This window comes from Zootermopsis nevadensis, unplaced genomic scaffold, assembly GCF_977971745.1.
Source record: "Zootermopsis nevadensis isolate Lab colony 2312 unplaced genomic scaffold, Znev_1.0 Znev_ptg000006l, whole genome shotgun sequence".
Taxonomy (NCBI): domain Eukaryota; kingdom Metazoa; phylum Arthropoda; class Insecta; order Blattodea; family Termopsidae; genus Zootermopsis; species Zootermopsis nevadensis.
Genome location: NW_028259138.1, coordinates 8,846,402 through 8,874,154, shown reverse-complemented (window position 1 = coordinate 8,874,154; position 27,753 = coordinate 8,846,402). Strand labels below are relative to the sequence as shown.

Genomic DNA, 27,753 nt, shown 5'->3' with positions numbered 1-27,753 from the left:
CTACTTTATTTTCTCATAGACATTCCTACTTCATGCTGCAGACTTATTGTGTAATAAGAGGGTTATTACATAAATTGTTCATAGATGGCTGTATTTGGGTTGTAGCACCTTGTAGTCTGGTAAGTTCACAAATGTTTTAGAGGTGTGTGCTGCCCCCATCATCAGGGTGATGAGTACCACCAGACTACATGGTGCTACAATGCAGAAGACAGCCATCTTTGGATGCACTGCCATGAAAACCTCAAATCATACGTTATTGTTTATGTTCCCCTGTCCATTTGATTGATTGATTGATTGGCAATCTAGCAGTACTGTTTTAAATATACAATGTATGTGGTGTCATTTATATGGAAAGTTTATGAATGGTGAGTAATGAAGGATTTGGAAGGTGATGGTTGTGCCTAGTTGAAGGCACTTATGGAATTTATATGAAGCAGCTCAGGAATACCAAAAAAAGTCTTCAGTCAGAATATCTGGTAATCTGGCTGGGATTTGAACCAGGTAGCTCCGGATTACTAGTCCATAGTACCTTCTGGATTAAATTAAGTGGAGACAGATGATGGCACATTAGGTGAAAGTACAATGGTTGTCATGTTGTGTAGATCACTCATGCGGCCTGCTAGCCTACAGAAAGAGCGTTTGGAGGAACAGCTTCGGGAGCACCGCTTGTTGCAGTCAGATGTGGACAACCATCGCCCAAGTGTAGAGAGTGTAGCACAGTCAGCACAAGAACTGGTTGCCACTGCTAGTAATGCACGTCTTGCCAAGAAGATTGAGACAAAGCTACGTGATGTCACTACCAGGTAATTAATTTAGGTTCTTAGGATGTTATGTTTAAATGTCACATGCTTTGCTCAAGCGTTACATCAGGAAGTTTTACTCTGTACATTACATGTTTTAAGTTTTCACATGTACATTTCCTGTTTACATCTGAATTATGTGTGGGAAGAATGTGGGAGGGTGTCAATGTACATTTGGGTTGTGTAGAATAAAATGACCAAGAGTAAGGACATAGGGATGTTTTTGATACAAGACATGAATGTGAATGTTTTTCAGACTATTAGTGCATCTGGTATAGAAATTTTTGTGCTTTAATCTTGCTGAAGGTATGTGCTTTACTGTTTTTGAGGATTGTTTCTCACAGAAAGAATAATTATGAATTACAGTACATGACAAGGTGAAATTATATTTAATGTAATGGAATAATACATTTCATCCCATTGTATGTGGTTTGTCTGAAATATGGGTTTAAGTCAGTATTAATACAAATGTAATCCCAAGCTGTTTTCAGGTAGGAATAATTTGATTGTTTCAGTATTAAGGGTAGGAATTTGCTCATTGCTCTTGACATTTGCATTTCTTGTAGGTTTGACAAGTTACTGGACAGAACAGTGAAGCGCAGTGAACTGCTGGAAGAAGTGCACTCTGCGCTCATTGTGTTCTCAAATGCCACTGTTCAGTTTGAGTTGTGGTACTGTGAACTTCTCGATGCCATTGAGTCTCGAGATATCTTAAAACTGGAAATTGCTGCGTATGCAGTTAAAATAGATGAAATTGTTGCTAAACGTGATGCTAAGCAAGGGGAGTTTGATGATGTTGTTCACAGTGGAAAGAACCTGGTTGCCAAGAAAGATGTGACAGACACGGTTCCAGTCAGGGATAAAATAAAGGTATCTCCAAAAAAATCATTCAAGATTTCTGACATGATACTTCCTTTGTTTCTTTTGTTCTTTAATCTCTTTCTGTCTTATTTTTGCTTTGTTGTGCTGAGACTTTTTTTTTAGAAAGCATCATTAGTTAACAGGACTACTTAAGTCTATGAGTATTTTAAGAAAAGTTTGAGGAAGATTTAATGTTTAGTGTTGATTTATTTTTGCTACTTTTTTCAGGCTTTGGAAGGCCAGTGGAAGGATCTTAATTCTCTTCTGGAAGATAAACAGAAGTTAAGTAAAGCCCGGGCTGAACAATTAGGTGCCTATGAGAAGTTGCGTGACCAGGTTCTAGAGTGGCTGGCAACCATGGAAACTCGAGTGTTGCGACTTGAACCTGTAGCTATTGAAATTGAAACACTCAAGCGACAAACTGAACAATTGAAGGTATAAGTCCATGATTACACATACCCCATTCTTTTAGATTTTCTGGGAATTATTATCCAAAATATCTGTTCTCATTTTGTTCTTTTTTGTCAGTGAAATGAGATTTTGAGCTTGTGAGGACAAATTGGCTTGGTTGTTTATATAATTGTTCCATCCATTGCTGAATTGCAGCCACTGATGAAGGAATACAGGGATTATGGTAATACCATTGACAAAGTGAATGATCTCGGCAATATGTATGATGGACTTCTGAGAGGTGAGAGGCCAGAAAGTCCACCACGCAGGCGTAGCTCAGCCTACAGCCCCACAAAGAGAACTTCTGCTACAGCCAGTCCATGTAAGTTTGTTTCTGAGCGTAACCATTTCCTCGGATTTAATCAGCATGTTTAAATTCTACAAACTGAGTGTTACCATACTTTTAAGAGACTCAGTTAGGGTGTACACAGGACATACCATTTGTAGCAATGGTTGTCAAAAGAGTGCTGATGTATCTTGTGGCTAACCCCCCTGTTTTATACTTTTTCATGAATCAGATTGATTTTTGTGTGATATTGAATGTTAATTTAAATTGATGATAAGACATTCCAGAAGAAATGTTTTTCTCCTTTGTTTACAGTGCGTAGAACATCTCAAGAGGTAAGGTCTCCCTCACCAACTAAATCAAGTAGTGGTGGTTTCTCTGTCCAGAGTCCAGTCTCTCCAGGTGGCTCTAGTGGATTTAGCAGTCGCCGTTCCTCTCAGGATGGTTTCCATCTTGAAGGTAATTTTTATTTCATCACATTGTAACTAATATCTTGCATAGTTTCTGTATTACATTTATTAATTGCATGACTTTTAATTTGCTGTTAAACTGTTTTGAAAGCTTCTTACTATAGTTCTTAAATTATAAGGAGAATCCTTGCAACTGTGCTAGCAATATATGCAGTAATCATAAAATGTCCTCTGTGTTTTATCTGGGTCCATGTACTATTACATTGCATATTATTGCACAACTTTTAATCAGGTTATTCTGTGGTGTATTAATGTGAAAGATGATTTTTATGATTCTGATTGTGATGCCATATGGACTTGTTGGATATGGATAAGAACATTCCAGAGAGACTACTTATTGTCTCCATCTTCAGGGCCGAGATTCCCATATTTTCTCCTTAAGAGCTGTAAGACATTGCAATTCTTGACATTTACAGAACTGTCTCCAGTACAACAGCAGTTAACAGAAATCAACAACCGTTACGGTCTGCTGGGAGTGCGTCTCTCAGATCGCCAAGCAGAGGTTGACAGCATTCGTGAAGAGGTGAAGAAACATTTAGATAACCTGCGAAGTCTTGGTCAGTTCTTAGACAAAGTTCAACGGAATCTCCCAAAGGAGACTGTTCCACACACTAAAGAAGATGCTGATAAGACGGCCAAGCAGATGAAGAGCATAGTGGAGGATATGTATGAGAAACAGTCCCTACTGGACAGCACCAAGAGCCAAGTGAATGACTTGTTGCGCCGAAAACCAGGGGCTCTAGGTGCTGACACATTGCAAGATGAGCTAACAGACGTAGTTTCACGTTGGAAGAACCTTCACGATCGATGCAAGGATAGGTATGTTTTGCTAGTATTAGTATTTGGAAAGTGTGACTTTTGTATATTTTTAATGAGAGACATTACATATTTTTCAGGCATTCAGAGTTTCTGTAAAATGTGGTACTGTTAACACAGTAAATTTCTTAATTCTTTCCTCTTTAAATACTGCTAGTTTTAGTGACTTTAAAATTTGTGTACTACAGTGGAATACAAAGACAAGAATCCCTGACATTTATGTAGTGTGAAGAGTTTTATAAAATTTGCTTTGTGTTTGCAATAAATAAACATCAAAGTACATGTGGTATGCAAAATTGGAAATGTTGGGTTTATAAAATACGTGTTTTCCATTTTATTTCTCCTTTTGCAGAATCAAGTTTATGGAAGACATGAAAGATTTCCATGATACTCATGATAACTTGAGTGGGTGGTTGAGTGCTAAGGACCGGATGATGATGGTTCTGGGTCCAATCTCATCAGATTCACGCATGGTGCAGAGCCAAGTGCAGCAAGTGCAAGTATTGAGGGAGGAATTCCGTACCCAACAGCCACAGTTGTCACATCTCTCAGAAGTAGGTGAATCTGTTCTTGCTCGTCTAGATCCTGACACACCTGATGCTCAGCGTGTGTCTGGACGCCTCACATCCATATTGCAGCGTTGGGCTGACCTTCTGGGTCGCCTGGAGGAACGAGCAGACAGCTTGGGAGCTGCTGCTGATACAAGCCGAGAGTTTGACGCAGGTCTGAATAGGCTGAAGGATGGACTGCAAGGAATATCTGACCAACTGGATGATCTGCCACTGGACAAGGATCCAGAAGAACAGCTGAGGAAGTTAGAAGTGAGTGTTTGATCTCATTTTCAGCATGACATGGCTTATCCATGAGTTTTTGATTCAGGGGAATGGCCTGTAGTTTTAAAGGACAATTGTGAATGTATTAAGTAACCAGAGAATCAGCAGCTAAGAATTTAGATTTACATGGCAATGTTTACACAGTGTAGTATTCTGAGTTGTAACACTGTGTTGCTTGAAGAATATACTGATGCATTGGAATGATGCACTTGACCCTGAAGATGGAGGCAGTATATTTGTTCAGAAAATTGGAACCATCTTCCAGTAAAATAGAGTATTATGTGCTTAACAGATAATTTGTTGTGATTTTACACACAATTTCATTATTGGACAGATTTTTTGGCACAGCAGAAACCAGGAGTTTTTGTCCCGATTGTTAGAGTAAGTTTGTATATGTAGGTGGGTAGTGATGTAACCACCAGTAGTAAAATAAATCCTATCATTCTATAGAATTTGGAACGTCAACTAGAAGGTCAGCGTCCTCTGCTAGCTGATGCTGAAGCAGCAGGAGCACAGTTGTGTGAAGTGCTGAGTGATGCGGCCTCCCGCGCAGAAATTCAAGCCAAGTTGGCAGCCGTAGGCAAACAGTACAACACTCTCCAGAAGAAGCTTGATCACCGTAAAGCAGAGATGGAAGGATTTCTGAGGTAACCAAATTCAAATGCTGCAGTTAAAGATGGTTATATTATCACAATTATTAAAATTTACCTATATTCTCTTGGCACTGGATGCAACAGTTAATGTTGAGCCGATGTTTTGCTGCTACTATGAAGCCCATACTGGAGATATTGGGAACAACCCATTCTTCAAGTGCCTGAGCACTGCGGGTCCCAACTTTTCGTTGGCTTGATCTATAGACATTTTGGACGAGGGATTGGCCCGTCGCAAGGCCTCTACCTGTACACAGGACAACACAACACAGAAAAACACAGACAAACATCCATGGCTTGAGTGGGATTTGAACCCACGGTCCCAGCGACCAAGCGGCACAAGGCCCATGCCTCAGACTGTGCGGCCACTACGGACCCCTATGAAGCCCATGTACATGTTAATACACACATACTAAAACAATATTATATGGTAGAACTATGAATTTTGTGGACTGTTATGAAAACAGTAATGAATCTTTGAGTTCCATAAAAGCTGGGGAATTTCTTGACTAGCTGAGCAGTTATTGTCTTCTTAAGAATGGCTTCGCTCCATGGAGTTTGAAATGGTTAAGTAGGAATAAGATGGTTAAATGGAAATCTGCATGCTCTCTGAGAGCTTTTGGAATATTTCAACAATGTGAATGGAAGCAGGGTGTCTCTTTTACTATTTCAAAAATTTTGAATTACTGAGTCTTATTTGCTACATTTTAAAATTTAAAAGGATCCAGACTTATATTACTTTTCTTTTTTGTGACTGGGTAGGTAAAATACATGCATCTGCTATCACTTTGAACACTTGCTCATGTTGAGAGTGAAATGTGATGCTGTTAGCTTAGCTGCAGAATTGTTCCATGTGTTGTCATATAAATTTCTCTTCCTTTGCCTGCAGCTTCGTGGTGCAGTAAATCCAAACTTCTAAGTTTTATATTTTAGTCACAAAATACGCAAAACAGATAATTTTGAAACTTACACAAATTATGATTAAGGTAGAAGAATGTTGGTACAAAAAGAGCCTGACGCTGCCTCAACAACCTACAGTTTTTAACTAATAGCTAATGATTTACTGTTAGTGTTGTCAGAGTTACCATCATCCAGATGAGAGCCACTCCAATTGATTAATTTCATGTGATCAGCACTTGTTAGTCTCTGTCATCTTAGAAGAATGCAACTTCCTTTCATTTTCACTTTTTCTATTTCTGCAGTTACAGGCTGTGTTTATAATAAATGTAATGACTGCTGAGAGTTCATAGTAGAAATATTTCTATAGATACAATCATTACTGTAGCTGTATCTTGTTTCTTGCCAAATATTTATATTTTTCTTTTTCTTTTAAGGGATGGTCGTCAGTTTGAAGCATCCTGTGCCAGAACTCTGGGTTGGCTGACAGATGAACTTGGTGGAATGTCAGAGAGACTCCTTGTATCTGCTGACAGGGATGTGCTGCAGCAGCAAGTGGACCATCATGAGGTAATGTATCCTATTTTGCCTTCTAACTCTTTCACTGATATGATTGTAACTGTTCCGCCACATGTGCATTGTGGATGGAACAGTAAGATTACTACTGGCTAATGCACAGCCTAGTAACACATATTTTTGCTAACAGTGAAGGTATTAATTAAAATATAAAGTTGCTTTCATATTGATGTCTTCATGCACGTACCATATTGGAGCCACTCCTTTTAGAATTTGTTTAAGAACACCATGTTACAGAAATGTAAGGCCTGCATGAGTGTTACGAAATTGAAATTAAGACTTAAGAAAAAGAAAGATTTTTTAGAAGATAAATTTGTTGTTTTGTTTATTAACATGCAGTTTATTTAATGACACTGTCAGTAGTTCAGAATATATAGTGTCAAATTATAGGATGATTAAATTAATGATGAATTAGAGAGAGTATGGGAGGAAGTATTTATGGCTAAATTTAAGGTGGTGGTGTGATTTTCTGGGGGGACTGAGGGAAACCACAAAGAAAACTTGTCAGGATAGCCATTCTTTGGGCCATGATTTGAACTCTGGACTTCCAAATATGAAGCAGGAGTGCAAACCACTAAGCTTCGATGTTCAGTAATTTGCTGTTTTGATTTTTCTCTTGTGAATAAAGACTTTTTTTTACAGAATAATGGTTAACCCAATTGGCATAATATCATCCCTTTGGTCAGCAGCAAATTATTCAAACTATTCTTGATCAGATGTTGTGTAGTAGTTAGAGTCCTTCATATTCAGGAAAAACCTGTTGTACGAACTGATATTTTTCATGGTTTCTTGCAGTCTCAACAGGCAAATGCTGAAATGGTGCCTTAAAATAGGTCATGATTTCTTTCTGCTGTCTTCCCAAATCACTGTTAATAACCATCAGTATTTTCTCCTTTGACTCTACATAGCTTATGCATTTGAAACAGTGTTGTTGTAGAATATCCTTAATATATATTTCTACAGGAGGTCTTGTTGATTTTGTGAATTTATTTTTTAGCCTGTTTATAAAGATGTAATGAGCAAGGAGCATGAAGTGATAATGCTGCTCAACAAGGGTCGTGACATGCTTTCCCGGTCAGCATACCGTAACAGTAACAGCAGCGGTGGCAGTGACACACGTAACCTTCAACGTGATATAGACAAGATACAACAGCAATGGGACAGACTGCGCAAAGACACTGTTGACAGACATACTCGGCTTCAGACCTGCATGGTGAGAAGACAGTTCATCTTTTGGTGCTGTAATTGTGGTGTTCTCTCCATGTATTCAACTGAGAAGAATGTTATAAGATTTAATAAAAATTAAATTTTGTTTTGTAAATTTGAACTAGGGATGGCTCAGTCATTGAAGAGACTTTAGTCATGTTTTGGTTAAGATTGGTTAACAGTATGAGGTACTTCACATAAACACATGCACAGAAATGACTGGGTGTGGAATCTCCACTTGGGGAATTCCCAGCTAGCTCCACATCCACTTGAAGTAATCAGCCAGAAAGGCAGTAGACTCTCTGCCCATGCAGAAGTCATTGTTGTAAGACAACTCTGATGTCACTGGTGTCATTTGCCAGGGTCTGAGGTCAAATTTTGGTGAACACACCAGAATTACCATACTAGAATTGTTATGGTATATGTACACATCCTAACCTGTTATGTATAAGAAGGGCATAATTTGAAATATTTTATTTTAATTGCTAAAATGGAATCTTTGCACTTTATACAGTGATTGCTGATAAGAGAAATTTGTATGTAATTTCTAGGAACATTGCCGCAAGTACTACAGAGCACAAGAGAGCTTCTTGCCATGGCTGATTCAAGCAGAAAATAAGTTAGAGACTTTGCAGCCTGCCAGTTTTAAGCGTAAGGATATTGAGCGGCAGCTGAAAGAACTTGGAGCATTCCGTAATGAAGTATGGAAGCATTCGGGTGAATACGAGAATCATAGGATGCTTGGGGACACATTTGTTGCAGCTTGTGACATAGACAAGGAAGTTGTCAAAAGTGAACTGACAGCTACCAAGCAGCGTTGGGACAAACTTAATAACGGTGAGCATTACTCACTGGTTTTTCCTGTAATCACAAAAAATCAAAATATAGTGAATAGCTGGCGTAACTGAAAATGAACCAGATATCCTGTAAAGAGTAATCTGAAACATTTTGTGTTGGCTCAATCAGTAAAGTATCAGGATTTCAGCTAGGTGAATAGAATTTGATTTGTAACAGAGGCAGGGAGTTTTTAGCCACGACTCATTTTGAGGCCTACCTGGCCTATCCAGTTTATACCATGGACTGCTTACACACAGACACATGAGCATGAAGCTGAAAGGTCACCTTATTTTAGTCCTGGGGTTAAGAATGCATTTTGGTTACCTTCACTCCCCCATAAGTCTTCATGGCATGGTGTTTAATAACAGGGACATCTTTACCTTTCAAATACACTACAGAATTTGTACAATTTAATAGTGTCCTAGTGTAGTTCTACTTTAGCTCATGTCATTAAATGTGATAAAAACATTCATTCTCTATGTGTGACATTTGGTAATATTTCAATTGATGTGCAGCTCTCCCCCCTCCCCATATTTCTCTACAACTCTGTTGCTGTTTTCTTGTATTAGTTATTGTCATCAGTCAGTGGTGATAACTGATCTAGAAGTCAGGTCAAGCAATGCAGAAATGTGGTATTATTAAATTCTCTAACAATCACTATAATATGATGATATATTAATGTCATTATCTGCCATAATCATCTTTATGTTGATTATATTAGGATCATTGTTTTTTGTGATATAGATCTGTTGGAGCGCACTCAGTCCCTGGAGGACACAGCTCGGCGGTTGACTGACTTCGCAGAGAACTTGCGTGACCTTCAGCATTCCCTTCAACGTTGTGAAGACAAGTTGGCTTCACATGATGCTCTAGGTGGAGCTTCTAAAGATCCAAAGTTATTGGAACGAATAAAGGTATGGAATACATGCTGACTGATTCCTGTTATTGAAAATTTTGTAATAAATACAACAGTCTGCAAGAAAATACAGTTTGTGGGTTAACATGTGAACATTGAAACTTAGTTGTGATAAATTCTGTCAACTTTATGAAATTATGATGCTGGGTGCTATATGCAGTGTATTTGGGGCAAAGGATCAGGTTGCTGTTTAATCAGTAACGAGCATGCGGTTGAAGAATAGATGTGGTGAAAAATAGGTTTCCAAGCATTTAGGGCCTACATCATGAAAAGAAGTTCTGGTGACCATGTGATTAAAAGAAGAGGCTTTGAAAAATGTTTTGTTGACCACAACACATTCACCCTGAAGATTATAATTGCAATGTTTATCAGAACATTGGAAAACCTGCAACATTGCATGTGGTTTATCCCCAAAATTTAGACAGGAGATATTTGGAATTATCTGTGCCTCATTTAGTTTTTTAGTATGTTCTCAGTAGCAGTTGTAAATTTAAAATTTCCAAAATCTGGGCAGCACTTCTTTTAGTGCATATTTTATCAGGTTTCTTGTTATTGTCGTACATCATACTTTGCCGATATTCATATTGATAAACAGAAAATCTACCATTCATGTTATATATTTCTAATTTTGTGTGTTGTAAAAAATATAGACACTGCGAGAGGAGACAGGAGGATTGAAGAAGCCACTGCAATCAGTTCGCCAGGTGGCTGGTGACCTGGTGAATTTGGCTGGTGAACATGGTGTTGATGCCTCTCACCTGCAGGATGAAGTGGATAACCTCGCTGATCGACTGGATGACTTGCAGGCCAAGTTGGATGACCGCTGCAGTGAGCTGCAGTCTGCAGCAACAGCAGTCACTCAGTTCAATGTTAGTACTTCACTTGCTGTTGAGTTCAGTGTCATAACATTTTACATTTATTTTTAGGAGACCCAGACTTAAATTTGAGACTGGATTTCCTCCCCCAGTAAACCATGTAACACATTAAGAAATGTTGCAACTGCTTGTTCTCAGTTTTTCTAATTTATAAAACCCTTCCTGGCATTGTGTTCTCTTCCCAAAACCTTGTAGGCTAAACATTTTGGTTGAGTGTTAGCATTCTTGCTTTGTGTTTTGGAGGTCCTAGGTTCAAATCTTGACCTGGAGAGTAGCTTTGCTTGTTGAGGTTTTTAGCTGTTTCCTCAGTCCCTCCAGGTAAATTATGGTATAGTACCTTAAAATAGGTTACAACTGCTTTTAAAATAGGTTACAACTGCTTCCTTCCACATCCTTTCTGATTCATTGTTCGTTCTACGCTATATAGAAGTCACAATCAGATCTTGCCTGGGACGTGCTTACCTGACTGAGAATGTTTGTAGTTTTTCTCTGTCTCACAATGTGAATGCCAGGATAATACCTTAAAATAAGCCACAGCCCCTACCTTCCAAATCATTATCTGCTTATCACTTATGATCATCTTCCTATCTGATTTGATACCATATAACTTATGTACTTGAGTCAGCGTCATAAAATAACCAAAGACTCAGTCATTTCATAAGACTGTTATAGCCGATAGAATCTTTTTTCCTCTTACAAATTTTAATTTTTCAGATGTGTATCTTTTATGCTGAGAAAGATACGATAATACTGTTACACCTCCAGTTATGCAATTTATGCATTCCTTAATGGAGAGTCATTTTTGCCATGTTGCCTGTTGCTAATCATGTAACTGCATTGAAGCTTTAATTTCTTGTAAAGTTCAATAACCTAGATGTAGATATACATATTCTTCAATGACTTTAAAGTAAAAATATATAAATGAAGAGTCTGTATGTGGAGAAATGGCAGTAATATGAATCATGTTTACTGTATAAGTAAATTTCAGCAGAAAGTCATATAAGTTTTAATAGTTGAAAGGTTTTTTCATTTACAGGACCAGGTGAAAGGGTTAAGCCATGACCTTTCAGACTTGGAGCATGAGCTTGATGCCATGAAACCTCCAGGTCGTGATCTGAAGACAGTTCGAGGACAGTTGGATGATACAGGAAAACTTCTGAAGAAGGTACATTCTCTGAAATTCTTTTTGTTCCACATTGGGACAACCAATTTGAACAGTATATTAATATAATCTTGTCATGGAAGAAATGTAAAATAGATAAAAATGAACTGGGATCATTCATATTACAGTGTTTCTCGTATATCATCATAATACAGTAGATGAACTTTATTTACTGTAACCACTTTTTTCGATGATTGAGGTCTTCCTTGTATAGTTGATAGTGACTTTGTTGCCCAAGAAATGTCATAACTTTTTGGACTAGAAGTTCATTATGAAGTTAAAAAAACCCTGCAATTGGGCTGTATCCCAAGCCAGTTCAGTTTTATCCATATTTTAAGACCCCATTTCTGTAAGGTCTTTTTCAATGTCATCTCATACATTCCCAGATATCTTAAATATTTTTATAATTTTAGGGTTACCCTATGTTACTAATGGTAGATTTCATTCAAGTTTTTTCATCCAAGTTTCTTCCTACATAAGCTGGAACTGCACCACATTTATGGCATTGTAAGATAAGAATTATATTTGTGGTCAGTATATATCCTGTTTAGAATTTAAATTTGAAAAACTTGAAAAATATCATTAAACATGTAATAGAATGTAGGCTTGATTAAAATTGCAACCATAGATAAATAAAGGATGATCACAATTATTTTGTATTGGACCTCTGACAAGTGTAAATTATAAGGCAGTTTAGTTGAGTACCTATAGGTATAAAAATAGTTGTGCCAGTTCAAGTGGAAGGCATTGACATTAGAGGTGCTAATACATAGCGATTAAACTTTGTCATGGGCCTTCTGCTTTCTGTTTTCAGATAGCAAAGGCTGCAGATGATGTTGCCAATACAGTTTCTGCAGGGGAGCATCTTGTAGACAGTGGATTTGCTCCTGATACAACAGCAACGCGTGAACAAGTTGAAATGCTGCGACGACAACTTGGTCGCCTGGATGAACGCGCTAAGTCCCGAGAAGAAGATCTTGACTCAACATTGGGAAGGCTTGAATTGTTCTATCAGATCCATTCTGCAGTTACACAGGATATAGCAGAGGTGAATTAAAATATTTCTGTACTATCAGAATTTAATTTCATTAATTCATATAACAGCTTACATGAATCAAGTATTGTCAGTTACTGTGAAGAGGATATCAGTGTGATCTGAATTAAGATGTATCAGTTACTTTTAACGGGATAGCAATATCAGAATGACATGAAATGGTTAGTGTCAGTTTCTTTTAAAGTGGTAGCAGTATTATGTGAACTAATTTCTGCCATTACTTTGAAGAAGACTGTAATGTAATAAAGTTGTGTGATACTTTGAAGAGGACTCCAGTTTTATAGCATTTATGTTTTAAGTTTCTTTGAAGAATATGATAATGTAATGCAAATTCTTTCAGTTACTTTGAGTAGGTTATCAGTGTGATATGATTTAAGATGTGTTTTATGTTGAATAGGATAGCAGTTTGATATGAAATGAGTCATCAGTTTGAATGGGTTAATTTTGTGGTATGATTTGCAGGCCAGTGAAAGAGTTCGTGAACTGAAGCCGGTTGGTTCAGAAGTAGAAAGCATCCGGGCACAGCAGGAGGAGTTCAGGGCATTCCAAGCTTCCAACATTGAGCCTCTGGCACACCAAGTGGAAGACTGCAACCGGCTGGGGCAGGGACTCATCCAATCAGCTGCAGGAGGTGTTAACACTACAAGCCTTGAGAAGGACTTGGAGAAGATGAATGACAAATGGAATGACCTCAAGGACAGGGTAAGAAGTTTCTTTAGTTTTGATGAAGATATACAGTAACATTTTGTTACAGCATACATAAAATTAATGTGTGTTTAAAGTTTTTATACATTCTATTAATCCTTGGTAAGAATCTAAAATAGAAATGTGAAACTTTCAATCTGTTATACTTAATTTGTATCATAGATTTTATTGTAATATATAAAATGTTTGGAATTAAGCAAGCATTTTTGTACTTCAGTATATGTACAGAACAATTTATTCTTTTGAAACCAGACTTGATCTGATTGATATTTAAGAATTCAGTCTTTACCTCGAAGAAAACGAACACTTCTTCATTACAAAGATCAATTTGTTAATGCTGTTTAAGGAAATGATCACTGTTTCCACTGAGAATCATACGAAACACACAAATATAAAAGGCAGAGTTGTTGATTGTTAAAGCAGTTGACACATTTAGTTACTGTTAAATGAAAGCATTGAATATTTGAGAATTCTGTACATGATCAGATCTGACAGCGAAGCATTGTTCTCTATTTGAACAGTGTGAAATACTTTGATATTCATTGAATTGGTTACTACAAATATGCCATGTCTTTGAAACCTTGCTTCTGACCATATCACATAGATTTATGTTGATAAGAGCTCTGTACCACTCCATGACAATAAAAGGGCCTGACCATTATTTTTCCTTTTCTTAAATATGAAAGCATTTTTAAACTGTCATTTCAGTATAAACTTCTTTTGGTATTCACCTTTACGAGTTGTATGTCATAGCTTTTATTTTATTTTATTTATTTATTTGGTATGCTTTTAACATTCATCACATGGGAAAAGGGGACATAAATCCCCATATTATTGAACTACTGGTCAGACTCTTGCTGTGCATTCAGTGGTTTAGTGATATGCTAGTACATTGCAGTCATCTGCAGCATAAACTGCATTGCATGTACAGTGGAAGTTAATACTTAGACCCTCTGACATAACCCCAAGATAACCTTTAAACATTTTCATATAAGACTTTGGAATGACATTTCTATATTATTATATATGATACAGTTTTCATATACAGTATAGTAAAGTCCTGTTTGTAGGAGTAAAACCCAAATACAAGAGTCCATGGCTTCATACTGTATACACATAGCAAGCAAGATTTTTCTTACAAATTTCAGTTTTCTGTTGATCAGAATAAACAATTTGTGACATATTCTAATGTCCATCTTGATTTTGACCACCCATCTCCTTAATCTTCTAAGTGAACATCTTCCAAGTTTCTTTGTATGTGCATGTCTTCTCTTTCTAATCCATGCTGCTTTTTTGGTTCATCATAAGCTCTCAGATTGCACTACCTTATCTATACCAGGTGGTCTGGGTAAATCACAGTGTTTTATATTATGTACTGTCTTCTTTCAATTATTTGTAGGTTGCTATGTTATGTAGTGTACCTTTCCTATTAACCTTCATCAACCTTTCATAATGTATTCGTTAAGTAATCAGTTACATATATTACTGTGTATAGTAGTAATTTTATGTTCTTTACCCACTTCCAGTTGAATGAACGAGACCGCAAGCTGGATGTTGGTCTCCTGCAGTCGGGCAAGTTCCAGGAAGCATTGGATGGTTTAGCTAAGTGGCTTACTGACACTGAAGAGATGGTAGCCAATCAGAAGCCACCATCAGCAGATTACAAAGTTGTCAAGGCACAGCTGCAGGAACAAAAGGTATACAAATAATTGCGTTTCAGTTTCATGGTAATCGTTAATACTCAAAATGCTTGGAAACTAAAATTTGTGTTGTGATACTTCACACAGAAAAGAGACTTGTCTATGAAAATGTGCTTTTGTAAACAAGTCTATATATTTTCTTAGGCTATAAATGATGTATCAAGTTTATACAACATGTTAACAGTGACTCATTGGTTCATAAGTAATAACATCAGCAAACATACTTTGTTCTTAATTGACCATGTGTTTTTTTGCATATTGATGATAGTTTTAGTGCATTTATGAAGCGAACAAGAGGAAGAAACAGATAAAGAAAAGAAAGAACAAATATGAGATGAAAACAGAAAATATTTAGTAAGAATCTAAGGCAGATAGGAAAATTATTTAAGGTGGTAATTCTAATATCCCGTAAAAGCAAAGAAAATAAGAGAGATAATTTGAAATGGAATCACAGTGAATGTTCAAGAGGGAGAAAAACTTAAAATATTATGAAAAAAGTACTACATAGAAAACATCCATATAAATTTAAGTAATTTTATCATTAAATTAAAAAATTTGTTCTCTTTAATGTGCAGTTCCTCAAGAAGATGCTGCTTGACCGCCAAAATTCAATGTCATCTCTGTTTGCCATGGGCAACGAAGTGGCAGCTGGTGCTGACCCTGTGGAGCGTAAGGGTATTGAACGACAATTGCAAGAACTTATGGAGCGTTTTGAAAACTTAACAACTGGTGCCACTCAACGTTATGATGATCTCCAGCAGGCCATGGCTGTAGCAAAAGACTTCCAGGTGTGCAACACTGAAACATGGTGATATAATATAAAGATAAAGGCATTTATACTTGCACATTATTTGTATTGACATGTTAAAAACTTTGCTTTTTAGAAAGATATATTTTAAAGAAGTGGAATTGACAGCTTTACCTACATGTTCAGGATTTAAGTTAGATACTTTATTTAATGTAATTTTCTACATTGTATAGATAATGTAACGTAATTTGCTATACTTTATCTTGTAAAACACGGAGATCAACTTTTATAATTCTGTATTTAATTGGCTTCCATATTTACAGGATAAGTTGGTGCCATTGATGGAATGGTTGGATCGTACTGAGAAGCAGGTGAAAGACATGGAGCTTGTTCCGACAGATGAAGAGAAGATTCAGCAGAGGATTAAGGAACACAATGTAAGTACCAATTTCTGTTAATGGAAGAAAATGTAGACCCCTTTACTAGGAACCAAGTGACACAATTGGGTTGGTTTTGCGCTTGCTGTATGTTTGGGTGGTAATAGTTTCAGTTATTGATTCAGAGGCCGTTATCCTGGCAGAGTTTTTCATGGTTTTCTTCAGTATCTCCAGGGGATTATGCAATTCTAGCTTAAAATGTGCTGTAACCTCTTCCACATCCTTATTTGTTCATCCTTTACATTTATCCTTAATATGCAGTTGAGAAACAAACTACATCTGTGATATGCAAAATATTGATTAACTTAAGAAGATCACACTTTGTCTTAAATAAGCCTTTTAACTTCTTAATTTACACAGTACTTTATACAATAAACTCTGTTTCCCAAACTAGGTTTGTCTTGATATTTAAGTGGTTTTATGATTTTACAGCTTTTATTTAAAAAATGGCATATAATTCTAAAGAAATCTACATGACATAAAGGGCTCTTATACAGTTCCTGATATATGTAGAAAAATGTTGTGGCATTGAAACTAACGGTGTTAGAAAACAATGCAACCTTCGCACCTGTTGAGACATAATATAATGTTTCTTATTTCTGCACAGGTTCTTCACAGTGAAATATTGCGAAAGAAACCAGACTTCTCTGAGCTCACTGAGGTGGCCAGTGCTCTGATGGCACTTGTAGGTGAGGATGAGGCAGCAGGTTTAGCAGACAAGTTACAAGACACAACAGATCGTTACACTGCCGTGGTAGAGGCCTCGGACAATGTGGGTCAGCTTCTCCAACAGTCACGTGCTGGTCTGCGTCATCTGGTACTTACATATCAAGACCTGCAAGCCTGGATGGAAGCAATGGAGCATCGAATGGCAAACTACAGAGTCCTGGCTGTCCACACTGACAAACTGCTGGAGCAGATGGATGACCTTGCGGTAAGAACCTTTAGCTGCTGTGCAGGAATTGCCAAGCTGGATAACTCTTTGTAAGAGAGACCACTGTGTGGAAGATAAAGAAACACTTTAACACATATACACAGAGTTATTGAAAAGTCATGCAAACCGTGTTCAGTTTGTCAATAAATGAATTACATTGAAATCAGAAAACAGTGTTGTATTAAATGTCCGCTGCTTTCAGTGATGCATGGATTTACTCTTTTCCTCATATTTGATGTGGAAGAATTTCTGCTGTAATGTTTGAAAAACACAGCTCATTATTTTGTTTCAATTCTTCAGATGTGTGCAGGTTGTTTCTGTACATGATGTCCTTCAAAAATTATCAAAGATAGGAATCCAGTGGTGTTAGATCCAGAGGTTGAGGGGGCCATAAATTTTGAGAAATGTGGCCACCAAAGAACTCCACATCTGCATTGTTGAATTTGCTTTATATGCCTTAGCCCCATGCTCATGCATTCGTACATTATTAATATTGACTGTGCAAAATATCAGTAGTGAGAGAATCATCCTGCTTCCTCCTACAACCCGTAGTTGGAAGTGTTTTTGGCACATGCTTTATTGTTAGGGTAACTGATGTGTAATAAAATGACACTTGGCCACAGATGTTTGATTATGGAGAGGATTTTGGACAGTGCATTGTCACAAAGTGACTACTCTTTTGTTTTATAGAGGTCATCAATTAAATATCTTGGCTTCACTTTACAGGATTTAACAGAGGAGATAGCTAACCATCAGAGCCAAGTGGATGGAACTGTTGACAGTGGCCTTGAACTTATGAAGCACATTTCAAGTGATGAAGCGTTACAACTGAAAGACAAGCTGGACTCACTTCAGCGGCGATTTAATGATCTCACAACACGTGGTGCCGATCTACTCAAACATGCTCAGGTACATTTTCATTTCTGTTAGATTGTGATATGCCTAGAACTTGCAAATACTTTTGCAGAATATTATCCAGTGGTTATAGCTCCATTCTTTTAAATATTATTAGGAATATATGTAAAATACACTGGCTCCTATTGTTTTTTTGTATTTTTGTTGCTATATCATTTTATAATTTTTTGTTCCTTAACAAGGGTTAGGCCTAAGACCCATTCTCAGACAATTATGTTATTTATCAATATCAGTTACTGCTAACCTGTTTTAATTTTAAGCCATATTAAGTTATTTTGTTGTAGTTATTTTATTGAACACATTTATTTATCCTTTGCCAACAAAAGGGAAAATTAATGAATGACCATTGTCCATTTCTTGTCTGTATATTGTTGCATGTAATGAACACCTCATTAGAAGAACTGATATGCAGTATAGCATTATAGCGTCTAGATTAACTTCACCTATGACAAACATGCTGAGAATATATTAACATTTAATAATCCATCAGCTCAGAAGAATTCTCCTCTTATTTGGAAGGTGATAGCAAACTTATCTTCAACTGACTTCAGTAACCAAATGACATAAACATATTGAATATTTATTTTCTTCGTATAGTAACTAAAGGAAACAATACACATATCCAAGTGCATTTTATTAAAAGCCTGGGTTCTGAAATTAAGATAAGGTAGATATCCAATTAAAGGAATTACGATTTTACTTTCCAGCATAATTAGTACCATCATTCATCTATCGAACATAGTGTCATAGTCCAAAATCTGGTGTTACTCTGGTTGAGGTTTGTCATCAAAATAGGTTGCCATTCTCTAATTCTTGGCAAATGTTTTTTGTTTTGTTATGTGAATGCAAGAATTAAATCAGTTTTTGGCTGTTAGTTGGCCTATTGTAGTATGTAAATTTCTGTTGATAGACTCCAGTTCTCCTTGTACTTACAGATAATACAGCTTTGCATACATTTAATAAGATTCCTTCTTAAACTGATGAATGTTTGGAACCATCTTTAGTTGATGCTTGTAGAATAAATATCCGTCTAAATTAATTTATGGAAATAAATTGCCGTTATAGCTGTGCGTTACTTTTAACCACTTTAAAAGCCTCTTAATTACAACAAAACATCCATCCACATACTGACATCCTGGTAATCTAAATTATATATGTTGATGTAAGGTTTTATGTCATTTATAGAGGCACATTTTTATGATTCTTTCACATGTTCTGTGAATGAATTGTCATGTTTTTTGAGTGTGTTTTTGAGGAATGATAGATGTAGTTGTGATTTTTTTGCATATTTGTAACTAATTCTTGTGATTCATTGATGTGCAGGAAGCATTGCCATTAGTCCAGCAGTTCCACAACTGCCACAACCGTCTAGTCGACTGGATGATGGGGGCAGAAACCCAGCTACAGTGTGCTGACCCTCGAGAAGAAGATATCCAAAGATTAGAACATGATATTCAAGGTATTTATTTGTAATAATGTATGTCCACATCAAATGATTCATTATTGCATTAGTGTTATATTAGATTAAATTGTTAGTGTGTTCATTCTACTTGTTCATGTTGTGAAAATAAGGTGGATTTGATTTTTACACTACTTGAGCTGTTCACAGTGCAGTTTTGTTCATAAGTTGCAGAAAGCATTTCCTCACTGAATCAGGTGTTTGAAGAATGAATTTTATGAAAATTCATATCAGTTTAGGTTTCTGAGAAAGGTTAAAGAGAATTGTGTTTGGATGAAGGTATAAAGATAACAAGTCATTCAGAATTCTTAAAAAAAAACCTATAAATATTTGTATTACAGAGACAAAATGTGTTATATTTCTACTTATACTCCTGAAGTCAAGAAAGTTGAGTTATACCTCCACTCGCCGACACATCTTCATGGTGTGGTGCTTAGTTAAGGAAAAGTTACTAATACAGAAATGATATATGAAGTGACACTTCTGCTGCTTTCATTCTGCCATTAAATGTGTATTTGCAGTAAGCATATTTCTCATGTTGCAGGTATATTGTTTTATTCCTAACACATGAAGTGAAAATGTTCTGAATATTTGGTAAATAGTTAGCCTTGATTTTTTGCAGAATTCCGGCCAGTGCTGGAAAGCATCAACCTAGTGGGTCCACAGCTGTGTCAGATCTCTCCAGGGGAAGGTGCTTCCACTATAGAAGGTCTTGTTACCCGAGACAATCGCAGGTTTGATGCCATTGCTGAGCAGATCCAACGTAAAGGAGAACGCATCCATCTTTCCAAACAGGTAGACACAAATTTGTTAAAGAAATGTCTTTTATGTTTGATTCTCATTATTATTGTTTCCTATATTAAATCATCAAAATCAATATATGATTTGCTTGGTTGAGATATATATATGATGATAAGCAGGTATGATAAAGCTATTAGATGCTTTTAACTTTGTTAAAACACAACAAATGGTCTGAATAAGAGTATGTATGCATTTGTACAATTTTGTTTGATGAAAACACTGCAACAAGTGAATGGCATGGCAGCAGCAAAGTCTTTGTCACATGACATGAAAGCTGTTTACTGTTAGATTGTTTAATATTACATGATAGCATTGCTCATTCATGTGATATACTACTATATGTTATTGCTTTCACAGCGATGCTATACATTTTTTACCAGTTTGATCTGTCTACTTTGTGCATATATAAAATTCATGTAAAGATTTTTAAGTAAGTGCCATAAAATTTACTTTGAATTTCCATATGGGTGTGTGATGTTTGTTTTCCAGTAAGTAAGCTATTTTGACTTTCATCCTGTGATGTTTCATGCCTGTTAACAGAGCAAATGGGCAAATATGTCTCAGCCATCAAAGAACATTAGTTTGATTTTAGTGTATAACAGTGGCATTCTTTTTCTCCTGAAAAATGTTAGTTTGAGAGTGATTGATTTATTGCTGTTAATGTACTATACATTTTTATACTTTCAGGAAAGTTATTAGAGAAGGTTTTTATCAAATTAAATATTCCACTAAAGTGAAAGGAAGTGATTTATATTCCCTCTTGTATATGTGTTAATGAACAGGTTTATAAATCAGCCATGACTACTTTTCTAATTGTGTTACATTTATAATGTTAATGAAAGACTCTTTTTCTAATATCTTCCATTTTCTTTGTTACTGTGATTGACTTTTATAGTTTGATCATTTCTTTCTTGTTTCCTTTTTGTAACTGTTATAGTGACAATTTATATATTTGTTAGCGATCGCTGGAGGTTATTGGGGACATTGATGAGCTGCTTGACTGGTTCCATGAGGTAGATGGACAGATCCGTGATGCAGAACCTCCCAGCTCAGACCCTGATGTTATTAGAGTACAATTAAAGGAACACAAAGCACTGAATGATGACATCTCCAGTCAGAAGGGTCGTGTCCGAGATGTTCTGTCTACCGCTAAGAAGGTAAAGCATTGTTATTACTTATTCCATTCACATTTCTTTGTTTTGGTTAATAAATAAGTACTTGGTACTTGTTAGTGTGAACAGAGTATTATAATGAGTTACAAAGTGTTCTTAAAAAGAACAAACACTAAATGGATTCAGATAGAAAAGACCACCCAAGAATAAAAATAGAAAATAAAATAAATACCCAAGAAATTGTTCAGTTATCTGATAGCTTTTCACCTTCACACATGTTTACTGAACTGCTGTTTAAATATCAGGAAAGTAATAGTTTCTGGAGAAGCAGCTGATAGAAACACAGGTTTGTTCTTTGGAACCCAAGCCACTAAAGCATAGAGTACATACATGTACATGTGCCCACTCTGATGCACATACACAAACACAAGCATAGGAGTAATTTTTTACTGACGTTAATGCAAAACATGTGGTCTTTTTTGGGTTTTCAGTAGTAGTTGAAATAGAAACTGAACTGGAATTTGTTTAAAGAGAAATAAACTGCATTATCCAATATAATTTGGTTCCTATCTGTAGTAACTGATCCTTTTCACAAGTGATGAATTGTGTACATTTACTACATATATTTCTCCATTGTTCATATTTTGTAACTACTGGTGCCAGTTATTTAATTATAAACACTTCTAAAATTTGACTTTATTAGGAAAAACAGTATTAACATGTGCCTAGTAAGAATTGTATTATGTCTCATTAGTAGTTCTATTCATTGATAAATATTGTGGTTAAGTAGTTTACTCTGCTTTATACTAGGAGGATGTGGGTTTAAATGCTGACTTGGTGATTACCCATTCATACTGAATTATTTTGTGGTTTTACACATTCTCACCTGGTAAATTATGGGATAGTTCATTAAAATATATTATCGTACTTCCCTTTACACCTTTCCTAGTTTATTTTTCTTGGTATATAACCTGTGCAGCTGACTGAGAATTGTAAAATAGATCAAGAATTAGTCTTAGTTCTTCATTAAGGAAATGGTACTGTGTTTTCAGTTGTGTTGTTTATTTTGTTAGGTTCTGCGTGAGTGTGCCCAGCATGAAGATACATCAATTATTCGTGAGAAGATGGAAGATCTGCGTGAGACTATGGACACAGTGTCCAGTTTGAGCTCTGATCGTCTGGGTGTGCTAGAGCAGGCTCTTCCTCTAGCGGAACATTTCCATGAGACTCATGCTGGACTGGTCAGTTGGCTAGATGAAATGGAACAGCAGGTGGCTATGCTGGCTATGCCAGCTCTTAGACCAGATCTTATTAGTCAGCAGCAAGACAGGAATGAGGTTGGTATTGTGATAGTGAGAAAATCAGACCCCTGTAACAGTTCATTGCTGTAGGTCCCTTCTGCTTCCCATTATTCAAACCCTACAATTGAGGTTAATGGTGTGTCCATCTCAGATATGGATTATTCCACCATTATTCAGTTGTGTACTATCAAGGCATTGAATGTAAGTTAATCTATTGGTAGATTAGTCTGTGACTCTTTTACATGTTGTTATGTGTCTTACAAAAATTTCCATAGGCCAATAAGTTTCATGTACAAACATTTTGTTTATGGTTGGAACTGCTGTGGTCGGTTATTGACTTATGCAAACTGTTTAGTTTCAGTATTACCGACTTGTGAGTAGTATTCAGACTAATGTACCACTTGAAAATTATGCAAACATCAAAATGTTTAGTGGTTTAAATTGTGTTATTTCTGAATGCCAATAGTACATATACAAGTGTCACAAAAGAATGTATACACAGCACCAACTTTGGTGGCTGCTTGTCAGTCAGTTGTTTACCACTATTCACTAATTCACTGGGCACCAATGCTGACATTTGTAATGATTTTGTTTATTTAAATGTTTTTATTTCAGTCATTGAATGTGAGAAAGCATATTTTTGGGGCAGCCTGTGTATGTAAGACAGACGGTGTAAATATAAAATCGAAGTCATTCAGCATTAACAAGACTAGCAATAATTATTTTTGTTTTTATAATGAGATGTCTGTAATGTTTAAATATTTATGGCACATTAGTTTATTACTTATGTTTTTTGTGTTTTGTTTTCAGTGCATATTTAAAATCAAACACAACATTTAAACATTTCATTGTGCACTTAAATTGATACATCTATTTCAGATATTTGTTCAGTCAATCTCTGAGCACAAGCCACTGGTAGAGAAGCTGAATAAGACAGGTGAAGCTCTGATTCGACTTTGTAATGATGAAGAAGGAGGGAAGGTTCAGGATATCTTGGATGCAGACAATGCTCGCTATGCAGCCCTCAGAAGTGAACTCCGACAACGGCAGCTAGCACTGGAACAGGCTTTGCAGGTATTTCCATTTCAGAGTAACCAAGGATTTAGAGTGTGTTATGACAAATATTTAATTATTTGTTGAAGTGAATTATTATTATTAAAAAAGATCCTTATTTATGTTGGAGTAGATTGTGTTACAGTGGATCAATATTTGGTGCATGCTAAATGCACGTACTCTCAAAAAGCAGTGTCATGGTACAAATGTTAAATGAAGCTGCTCCAAACCCTGCAGTAGGAGTATAAACATATTTGTGTTTAAATGTGGTGTTTTTACTGTTGTATTGAATGTTTCAGATCATCACAATACAACTATAACTTTCATCCAATTCAGATTTAAGGCTTTTATGTTAGCTGGTATGAAGATGACTGTCTTCTGGGATGTTGCATTGTGTAGTCTAGTAGACGTTTACTGATGTTTCATAGGTACATGCTGCCTTGATTATCAGGATGATTGCTCAGATACTGGGGCAGCAAGCACTTCTTAAATGTCAGTGAACATCTACCAGACTACACAATACAACTTAACAGAAGACAGTAATTTTCATCTGATGGTGCACAACATGTTTGAATGTAACCATTGTAATATATAATGAATTTTAATCCACACAGTGAAGTTGGTTAACTTAACACAGGTGTTGTATCATAAGAAAGTAACTTGCTAAACAATTTAAAAATTGTATTATACAACTGTAATATAATATTATGGGTTTTAACTTATATTAACAATTTATAAATGTAACAGTAGTTTCCTGCTTTAACATTAAGACCCCAAGCACATTAATGTTGCGTTGTGATGGTATTAATGAAGATTTGTAAAGATATAGACATGTACTGTTAATAAGAATCACTTATGTAGCTGGTACTGTCGGTTACTCAGGAGGAAAGCTTAGACCTTGACAATGTGGATGAAAGTTGTGGGGGAACATGTGGACCTTGTCTAAAACATAAGTTTTTAACAAATATATTTCAGCTGATGAGTTTCTAGCCACAGGTTTACTACCATTGGACTTTCATGTGGGCTTGCACTACGAAGGTTAAAGCTTTTCTGCTGAGTAACAAACACTAATCAGGACTCAGAAGTACACTCAACCAGTTGCCATGGATGGGTTCACAGACAGGCAATAACTACATTTTTAGTCATTGTTGAAGTTTGTTGAAAATTTAATGAGATAATAATTATTATCTTGTGTAAGGTGCGGAAATCATATTAAAATATGCATTACTGTTTCCCCAGAGCTTAAAATTTAATGCTTGCCAGTGGTGAAATATTTTAATTTAAATTGAGGGGAAACTGATTCTGCAGTCTAATCTTAATTTGTAGATTATAGAATGTCTTAATAACTAAATGTAAAAGTAAATTTGTCCCTGTACTTAACTGAACATCACACCATGAAGATGTGTGGGGGAGTTAGCTATAGCTCCATGCAATATGTATTTATCACTCTTAAGAAAGGATTTTTGTAAGTGAAACAATGCACTATACTGTCATAAACTGATTATACTAAATGAGCTCTGTGATATTTCTTTGCAGGAGTCTAGTCAGTTCTCTGATAAACTGGAAGGCATGCTGCGTGCTTTGGGCTCTGCTGCTGATCAAGTCAACTCTGCTGAGCCTGTATCTGCTCATCCTCCTCGTATCCGTGACCAAATGGATGAGAATGCAGCCTTGGTTGAAGATCTGGACAAACGAGAGGAAGCATTTGCAGCAGTTAAGAGAGCGGCTGATGATGTCATCAGCAAGGCTGGTAATCGAGCAGAGCCAGCTGTCAGAGGTAGGTATCTCAGTAATAACATTGAAAGCAAAGTAGAAAGAACACTTCTCTGTTTAAAACATGAAAGTTCATAATTGTCATAATGAACAACCTGCATTGGACCTTGCACAGACCAGGTTTAATTCATTTCACGCCTTTAAAATATAACTTCTATAAAATCCATGTTGATTTATCTTCCCTTTTATATCTAGGTCTCTCAATCACTGTCATCCATTGAGGTTTTCCAACCTAAATTTTTCATTCATTTGATCACTTGTTGATCTGCAGGGACTCCAGTTTATCATGAGATAATGGCTGTGAAAATTGAGATTGGTAAGCTCTCTTCCCAGAAAAGTAACCATAAATCTCTCATTAGCTGACACCAGTACATAGTTGTTCTTTGAACACTGACTTGAAAGTTAGTGTGGTACACAATTAATAGTTGGATAATTTTGGATCAGTTTTTGTTTTTAGTGTATTTTTTGAATACAGTGAAACCTCGATGGATCGTTTTAGGCGGGGGTGGGAAATAAAAACGATGAATACGGGAAAACGATAGTTGCTGGAAAGCATTAAAAATTTAAAAAAAACAACGTTTCTCTTTCAAAGTTACTTCTTTTTACCAAAAAAGTCTTTAATGGACAACTGGTTTGTCGAAACTTTACGTTTTGGGCCAAACAGAGCCCTTTCCACGTTCAAAATGTTTTCCTCGTCACGTTCACTAATATTATGCGCATAAAAGAACGACTTCACTTTTGCCAATGCTTGGGCAAAACTCGGCACAGCTTCGGGCTCACATTCGTCCTCTTCCTCACCACTCCCACTCCCTTCGCGAACAATAACAGGAAGAATGGAAATACTATTACTGCCGAACACAACGAAACGTAGCTGTAGAAGACACGAGATGAACCAGAAGAATGAAAAGCCTTTCCTTTGTACTTATAATAAAAGCATTTGTGAAGAAATTCACACTGCACATGCCATTTGGCATCGCTGGAACGAAATATGAGTGCACCCTAATTAAAATCGTAAAATTTCTGACAATGAGCACCGCCATTCACTCCAACTATCACCCCTGCACCGCTGACCCCTCATTCCAAAATAATCTGTGCTGGTTGGGCTACATAACAGGTTACCGCTACTGTGTATTCCAAAAACATTGTGCGTGTTTCGGTATTAATTTATCTCAAAACCCAGCATTTTAATTTCTCAGAAACGATCATTGCGGGAAAATTGTTGGCCGGGACTAAGATTTTTGAACGATCGATGCGATAAAACGATAGTTCGAGGAACGATAGAAGCTGGAAAATGTAACATTATTTTATATGGGATGTATCCGGGACCGAACAAAACGGACGATGCATCCGGGAAAACGATAGTTCCGGGAACGATGGATAGAGGTTTCACTGTACATGTATAAGTTTGTGTCCGTCCCCCCCCCCCCCCCCCTTAACATGCCTAATTTTTTAAAGAGACAAAAATGTGTTATTTTCCTGAGGTTGTGTCTTCAAGTTATACCACAACATTATGCTCTCATATTCTCTGTTGGCAACATCTTAAAGGCTAGGTTATTTGAAATAAATCTCAATTCTACCTCCATATTGCTCAGAATGGAAGCCATTTTTCCTCACAAATCAGATTTAGTATTCAAATACAAGAAGTTAACATAGTAAATATATGTGTGGTAAATGTAATATTGACGTTTTCACATTTCATTCCAGATATTAAGCGTAAACTTGAACGACTCAATAGCCTGTGGAATGAGGTTCAGAAAGCAACAAATGATCGAGGGAAGTCCCTGGAAGATGCACTGGCAGTGGCAAAGCGATTCTGGGATGAGTTGCATAGTGTTATGGCAACACTGCAGGACCTGCAGGACTCGCTGAGCTCACAGGAACCACCTGCAGTTGAACCTGCTGCTATTCAACAACAACAGGTCGCCTTGCAAGAGATTCGCCATGAGATTGATCAGGTAATACAAGTTACTCCACTTGCTCTGAATTGTTAGTGCGAATCTTCAGTTGGATAACATGATCTTCTTCAACTCATTAAAATATTTTTTGGTCAATTACTCTTGGAAGTCTTTCAGTGTCCCTGTTTTGCTATGGTCTAGAATATAAAACTCCCTTTGGAATACAGTTGT

The 27,753-nt window shown here is 36.5% G+C and overlaps 1 protein-coding gene across 39 annotated transcripts in view; it reads left to right on the top strand.

Annotated features, from left to right (window-relative positions):
• Nucleotides 1-27,753, top strand: part of shot (dystonin-like protein short stop) — a 308,131-nt gene that overhangs the window by 233,853 nt on the left and 46,525 nt on the right. For all 39 annotated transcript variants that reach the window (XM_087343471.1, XM_087343467.1, XM_087343486.1 and 36 more), the window contains 28 exons: nt 603-803; nt 1,367-1,670; nt 1,890-2,096; nt 2,268-2,433; nt 2,713-2,856; nt 3,284-3,686; nt 4,036-4,504; nt 4,967-5,163; nt 6,501-6,633; nt 7,637-7,852; nt 8,397-8,682; nt 9,427-9,596; nt 10,249-10,467; nt 11,510-11,638; nt 12,450-12,683; nt 13,152-13,391; nt 14,921-15,091; nt 15,670-15,882; nt 16,166-16,279; nt 16,887-17,213; nt 17,940-18,122; nt 19,452-19,587; nt 20,210-20,382; nt 21,348-21,545; nt 22,574-22,837; nt 23,681-23,875; nt 25,391-25,631; nt 27,332-27,582. In XM_087343471.1, the coding sequence (XP_087199597.1) occupies nt 603-803; nt 1,367-1,670; nt 1,890-2,096; nt 2,268-2,433; nt 2,713-2,856; nt 3,284-3,686; nt 4,036-4,504; nt 4,967-5,163; nt 6,501-6,633; nt 7,637-7,852; nt 8,397-8,682; nt 9,427-9,596; nt 10,249-10,467; nt 11,510-11,638; nt 12,450-12,683; nt 13,152-13,391; nt 14,921-15,091; nt 15,670-15,882; nt 16,166-16,279; nt 16,887-17,213; nt 17,940-18,122; nt 19,452-19,587; nt 20,210-20,382; nt 21,348-21,545; nt 22,574-22,837; nt 23,681-23,875; nt 25,391-25,631; nt 27,332-27,582 (6,184 nt within the window). The remainder of the gene's footprint in view (nt 1-602; nt 804-1,366; nt 1,671-1,889; nt 2,097-2,267; nt 2,434-2,712; nt 2,857-3,283; nt 3,687-4,035; nt 4,505-4,966; nt 5,164-6,500; nt 6,634-7,636; nt 7,853-8,396; nt 8,683-9,426; nt 9,597-10,248; nt 10,468-11,509; nt 11,639-12,449; nt 12,684-13,151; nt 13,392-14,920; nt 15,092-15,669; nt 15,883-16,165; nt 16,280-16,886; nt 17,214-17,939; nt 18,123-19,451; nt 19,588-20,209; nt 20,383-21,347; nt 21,546-22,573; nt 22,838-23,680; nt 23,876-25,390; nt 25,632-27,331; nt 27,583-27,753) is intronic.